The 7038-nt window shown below is 42.0% G+C and overlaps 1 protein-coding gene across 1 annotated transcript; it reads left to right on the forward strand.

The window, feature by feature from the left end:
• The first annotated feature begins 3176 nt into the window (after positions 1 to 3176).
• Positions 3177 to 3800, forward strand: LOC104966149 (muscle-related coiled-coil protein-like). Its single transcript, XM_010795301.1, has one exon. The coding sequence runs from the start codon at positions 3412 to 3414 to the stop codon at positions 3781 to 3783; it is 372 nt and encodes a 123-aa protein (XP_010793603.1). The 5' UTR covers positions 3177 to 3411; the 3' UTR covers positions 3784 to 3800.
• The last annotated feature ends 3238 nt before the right edge of the window (positions 3801 to 7038 follow it).

The following is a 7038-nucleotide window of genomic DNA, read 5'->3' on the forward strand; positions in this document are numbered from 1 at the left end:
GTGTGAGGTTCAGAAGCTTGATTGTACCGGCTTTTTAAGATTGTACCGGCCCTTTAAGGGTCTTTAAGAGTGTACTGGCCCTTTAAGAGTGTACCGGCCCTTTAAGAGTCTTTAAGAGTGTACTGGCCCTTTTAAGAGTGTACCGGCACAAGTACTACAAGTACTACAGATACTACAACTACTACAAATAATACAAGTACTAACCCCAACACAGGAGCAGTATGAGGTTCAGAAGCTTGATTACCGTACCCTTTAAGAGTGTACCGGCACAAATACTACAAGTAGTACAGATACTACAAGTACTACAAGGTGTTGTGATGAGAGGAAACTGTGTTTAGAGTCAACAACTAACGTGTATTGCCACGTAAACAACAATATGTTAAAAATATGTAAAAACGTACCTAGAAATCTTTTCAAATGTAGAAATCACTTTTTTATTCCAGTGTTTCCAGTCCGTACTGCCGTGACACCCCTCTGCCAGCGGGGGGCGCTCAAACTCTATCAGAAAAAACACAAACTAGTGTTATTTTTTAAAAATAATACAGTGTTATATATTTAAACTATAACTGTTTAAGGCATGACCTATTACAACCTCTCAATAAAGCAACCAGTAATCATGAAATACCTCGCACTGTTTTAGCAGTTTATTCCATGTTTTTGGTGTAAAAAGTGTTATTTGTGAAGCGTGTTCTTGACGTGTTGTTCCCGTGTTTCAGGCGGTGTAATAAATCGAAGCGTGGCCGAAGACAGAAGCAACATCTCAGCCATTTTCAGTCGGGAACGTCCTCCCGGATGATGTAGCCCCTCCTCCAATATCATGTTTTTACAAAATACCAGGATTTTTCGTACCACAGACTGACTGCTTTTTTGATACCTCGACTTTTTGGTGCCTCTTATTTTTTCCCTTTTTTAAAGTATTTTTTGAATTCCTTAAGGGGCCTTATTTTGAAATGTTTCTCCATGTGTTTTTATTTGTTGTTATCGCTGCCTGCAGAGGTTTTTATTTTGGGAAACACTGTGGATCCTCCGGCAGGAACTTTATTTATCTGATTGTATCTCTGGACCGTCCAGTTGTGACCCTGTGTGACGCAGGATGTCCTCATGCTTTCATTTGGAAGGAATGCAGAAAAAAGTCTTCGTATAGGTTTAAATAACGACTGAATTCAAATCTAGCTGATACAATACATTAAAAATACAGTTTTAAGTCAGAAATATAGAATCTGTGCATCTGAAAATGATCAACCAAGTAATATATGTTGTATATTATAAACACATTAGGTACTAACTAGTGGTTTATTTAAAAAAAGGGATTTTAATTAATAACATCATTATCTTCTATAGTTAGAAATGACCTTTAAAATGCTGAATAAACCCACAGATAAGCTACATTACTCTAAATAACGACCTATTTCTCCTGTTTACGTTGTGTAATACGGCCTTCCACCACTAGGGGGCGATGTTGTGTGTCTCTGCGTCTCACAGGGTGGAAAATCCTCCCGTTATTTGACGTTGTGTTTTTGTTACGATGAGACTCACCTGAAAACCAAAATGCTGTTTTTTCTACCGCTCCATTCCGGAAATGGATCCCAATGCTGTTGTTGTTGTTGTTGTTGTGATAATTTAACAGTTTTATTTGGTCAGTTTCTGCTTTTTTTGATATATAATTTGTAACGATGGTACGAAGTGTCCGTGTGTTCGTGGTAGTGAACTGGACTGGGGTCAGATCTAAGGTCCAGATGTTTAGATGTACTGCATGAGCCGTGATGTTAGCAATGTTCTGTAGAGGAAGTAGAATTAAATTATGTTTCAAACACCGTGTCTGTTTTCTCACTCAATAAGTCTACATTAAAATATTAAATTACATATAATGCAGTTTGACGTGAAAGACGAACGCCCCGTGATCAGGATCAGGGTCACAGATTCTCATCGAAGGTTATTCTGGTTCATTTACATATCAATCAACAGCTCATTAAATCATTCAACCTTTTTTACGATAGGGATGCTCCGATCGCCAATGTTGTGCATAGAGTCTTTAACAGTGTGTGTCCGTGGGAGGAGTAACCGCGAGTCACGGGGATCAAACGGGTGTGACATTTAAGGGTTAAGAGGTTAGGAGTTAAAACCAAGATTCTCTGTTAGCTTTCTATTGGTGACACCCCCCTTTAAATGTTCTTTTAATCTTTAGAATTCATTCATGTGATAATTTTATTGATATGTTTATTTATTAGGTTTTATGTGATTTATTTGTATTAATTTATTTTAAGTTAGTCCTAAATATAGTTGTGATGGGAGCATCATTACAGGCAGCAGCTGCAGGAGGGTTTTAGACGGGTGGAAAACCCCTTCATTCTTCATCCTTCCTCACCTCCTCTTCCTCACCTCCTCCTCCTCATCATCAGCTGTTCGACAGTGACATCTCAAGGTCACTTGAAAATAAAAAAGGACGAGTGGGTAAATGAATAAAAAGGGATATCTTTAGAAAAAACTTTTATTGGTGACACCCCCCCCCCTTTAAATGGTCTTTTATTCTTTATTATTTATTTATTTTTATATTGTTTTATTTATTTATTTAATAGGTTTTAATTTATATTATCCATTTTATAAGTGAATACCTACATCTATTTATTTTATTTTATTATTTTATACATTTTGTAAACTTTAATCCATCTTGTCTGATGGAATTCATGTTTCAGACTTATGCTTTGACTGACAGCTGTCTCACCCAATCACAGTGCTTACTGCTCCTCCCAGGCTCCTCCCACTTTGTCCCTCCATCTCCAGGACTTCCTGTTGAACCCGACCCTCTCATTGGGTCTAAACCTGAAGGGGAGGGATTAACGCAGAACAAGTGAAAAGGTGATGATGGAGGAGGGGGGTTTCCATTTCTTTTTATACACACACACACACACACACACACACACACACACACACACACACACACACACACACACACACACACACACACACACACACACACACACACACACACACACACACACACACACACACATCTAATTTCTGTGATTGACAGGTAGAAGGCGGGACTTTGTCAGGACTTCTTTTTTTGAAATCCTCTGATTGACAGGAAGTCAGTGAAGTTCTCAGGACCGTTTTAAGTTGGAATAAGACCCCGACTTCAGAATGAACCCCTGCATTGTTGAAATTAAACATAGTGTTTCTGTTTTTAGCCTCCCCCTCCCTCCCTCCCCAGAGTCAGGGTGGAGTCTTTGGGCTCCAGTGGAGAGAGGGAGGGTCTCCTTTCACCAACTTTCTTCTCTTTCTGATCCTCCTTCTCTTTCTCCGGACCCCCTCGATGCCTCGAAGCCTCTTTCCTGCTCACAGCCTCCACATCTAGGTGGTCTTTCCAGGGTTTCCTTCCTTCCCCTTCCTCCCTGATAAAAACACCAAACCATGACAGATAAGAGTGTCCCGTCCGGAGGGGATGACGCCTCCAACATCATGGCGCTTCTGGAGCGAGTCGCCGGGCTCATGGACAGCGTTCAAACCACGCAGAAACGCATGGAGGAGCGTCAGCTGGACCTGGAGAGCACGGTGAAGAACATCCAGACGGACGTGGTGAAGCTGACCAGCGACCACGCAAACACCAGCTCCACCGTGGACCGACTGCTGGAGAAAACACGGAAGGTCAGCCGTCACGTGAAGGACGTCCGTGTGAGGGTGGAGAACCAGAACGTGAGGGTGAAGAAGGTGGAGGCGACGCAGGGAGATCTGCTCGCCAAGAACAAGTTCAAGGTGGTCATCTACCAGGTAGGAAACGTCTGAGTCACACCTGCTGTGTTTCACCTGTAGCTTCAGGACTGGGAAAGATGCTTCTAATGGAGACCTGTTGGCCAAGAACAAGTTCAGGTGGTCCTCTACCAGGTAGGAGATCTAAAAACTAGAGATGGTTTAAAGAACCAGGGTTACCTGTAGCTTCAGGACTGGTATTTGGATTTTTAACATGGAGAGGAGAACTTCATTTATTAAGCTCCAGATATCTGGAACAAACTACCAGATCCAGACTAGCAACCAAGACCAACTTCATGAGGAATAAAGAATCCACAGAAAACGACTTCTAACGGTCTAAGGATAGGTTTTAAAGAACTTGTACAACATGTAGCTTCAGGACTGGTGAAACTACTTCTAATGGAGACCTGTTGGCCAAGAACAAGTTCAGGGTGGTCATCTACCAGGTAGGAGACACACCTGGGGTCATTCTGTGCTAGAGAGGGTTTACAGAGGGGAGATTAAAAGGGAGATTTTGGAAGCCTCCAAAAGCTCTTAGAATAAGCCAATATCCATAGAAACCTCCAGAAAGACAAGCTAAGATCCAGACTAGCGATCAAGATCTACGTAATGGAATAAAGTGAAAACCCTCAAATCAACTAAAAACTACTTCTAACGGTCTAAGGAAAGTTTTAAACCTCTAACATTTGATCCATAGCCTCCAGAAAGAAGCTAAGATCCAGACTAGCAACTGAAGCAACTAAAGATACTTCTAATGGTCTAAGGCTGTCTAGGATTTAAAGAACCAGGATTACCCGTAGCTTCAGGACAGGCAAAGATACTTCTAATGCTCAAGATAGGTTTCAAGGAACCAGGTCTTGTGATGATTAAAAGTTTATCTATCAACCAATCAAAGAGTATTTATACCTCCCAATATCACACCTTTCCCACAGTCCCAGGGGGCTTTACAGGTAAAGAACCCCTCAAAGAAACCCCCAGTTAACGAGGGAGAAATGTTAGAAGCCTCGAGTGCAGATATGAGATTCAGTTGAACCTAAACCTCACTGAACACGATCTAAAAAAGGACCCAAGGAACACACATGGATCCTCAAACTGAATATAGTTAATACCAGGCTTTACTACACGCCTTAAATAACACCTGCTGTATAACTGCATTATACGCTCCTGTATGGCAGTCAAACCGTTGGACTGAAGAGCTGAACCAGTGGACAGATGATGGGGATCAGCTGGTTAATAGTTAGACTGTTTTCCGCAGAGTCGACGAACCTCTGACCTCCATGCTCAAACCAAAGAAGTGAAACCCCAGGTGCACATTAGAGGGTCTCTGCAGATGGTCTGTTTCCTGGTTATCCAGGCAGTGAGATATAATCGCATTTCTGAACGCTGCTGTAATTGCAGGTCTCCCTTGAAAAAGAGATCGTTGATCTCAATGGGATTTTCACCTGGTTAAATAAAGACTACACACAAACAATCTCTCCATTTTCCCAATAAAGCCTACAAAAGCCAATATTTGTGGATTACATTTATATTTTATCCATAGAAACCTTCAGAAAGACAAGCTAAGATCCAGACTAGTGATCAAGATCAATTTAAGGAGGAATAAAGTGGGTTTTCGAGTCATAAAAACCCTCAAAATCCACTTTAAAAAACACCCTAAAAGGGTCAAAATGAAAAGGGACATGGGCCAATCCACAACCCAACACACAAAGACTCAACCTTAACATTTGGAGAGGCTGATATTTAGTTATTAAGCTCCATGTATCTGGAACAAACTACCAGAAACCTGCAATCAAGATCATTTTAAAGAGGAATAAAGTGGCAGAAAACGCTAAAACTCCTCAAAATCAGTCCGTTATTCAAACACTTTGTTCTCAGGGTTAGGTGTTCCTCTAGCTCTTTCTGGAAACACCAACTTCATGAGGAAGAAAGTGGGTTTTCCATAAAAACCCCAAAATCCACTTTAAGATCACACTTAGGGGTCAGGATGAACCTCAGCGCTGATGAAGGAGGGAAAGCCCCAGAGAGTTTCTCTTCCCATCAGCTCCAGTCAGAGACGTTTCCTTTAGAGCTCTTATTGAAATAGCTCTCCGGCCTCCAGCGAGCAGCTGCTGGTTATTTTAGCTCTGGGTGGACGTCAGAATGCAGAAACGTTACACCGCTGACCTCAAGAGGCTTTCATTCATTATCAGCCTGTTACAGTCTCAAATATGTAGGTGTGAGTTGAGGCGATGCTCTTAAACGTGCTTTCATTTATGCATTTCGGAGGTTCTGCAGTGTCTTACTGGTTGGTGCAATCTGATTGGTTGTTACCGGATATTTGCATCAAAAACATTAGATATCAATGCTCTGCAAATACCAATTTCCTCCACCAAAAGGAGAAATGAACCTCTTCTAGGAAGTTGTTACGGTTTTTGCTATTCATGCAACCCTAACCCAAAAACCAACTTGGCGACAGGCTTTACGACACGCCTTAAATGACACCTGCTGTCTAACTGATGACAGGTTCCTGTATAGCGCTGAACAGCACCAGTGGACAGATCATGGGGATCAGCTGGTTAATAGAGTTAGTCTAAAATAACCTGCGACTGTTTTCCGCAGAGTCGACGAACCTCCCTGACCTCCATGCTCGAACTAAATAAGTGAAATCCCAGGTTTCGTGCACATTAGAGGGTCTCTGCAGGGGGTCTGTTAAATGGTCTGTTTCCTGGTTATCCTGACAGTGAGATATAATCACATTTCTGAACGCCGCTGTAATCTCTCTGCAGACTCCTAATTACTTTGGATGATTTCATTGGATTTTTCTACAACATACTTCCAAAAAGTCCAATGTTTGCAGATTAGATCCATGGAAACGTTCAGAAAGATGCTTCCCATCACAGTTAGGATCCAGCGTAGCAACCAACATCAACTTCTGGTGAAATAAAGTGGTCTTTCCACCCATAGTCATTAGACCCCCAAAATCCACTCAAAGAACACACTAAGGGGTCAAAGTGAAAAGGGAGATTAAAGAAAAATGGGCTAATCCACAACCCAACACACAAAGACCCTAACCCCAACCCAACACACAAAGACCCTAACCCCAACCCAACACACAAAGACCCTAACCCCAACCCAACACACAAAGACCCTAACCCCAACCCAACACACAAAGACCCTAACCCCAACCCAACACACAAAGACCCTAACCCCAACCCAACACACAAAGACCCTAACCCCAACCCAACACACAAAGACCCTAACCCAACACACAAAGACCCTAACCCTAACCCAACACACAAAGACCCTAAACCT

This window comes from Notothenia coriiceps, unplaced genomic scaffold, assembly GCF_000735185.1.
Source record: "Notothenia coriiceps isolate Sejong01 unplaced genomic scaffold, NC01 NC01_scaffold00002197, whole genome shotgun sequence".
Taxonomy (NCBI): domain Eukaryota; kingdom Metazoa; phylum Chordata; class Actinopteri; order Perciformes; family Nototheniidae; genus Notothenia; species Notothenia coriiceps.

Coding starts and splice junctions, on each gene's coding strand:
- LOC104966149 (XM_010795301.1), top strand. CDS start 3,412: ATGACAGATAAGAGTGTCCCGTCCGGAGGGGATGACGCCTCCAACATC.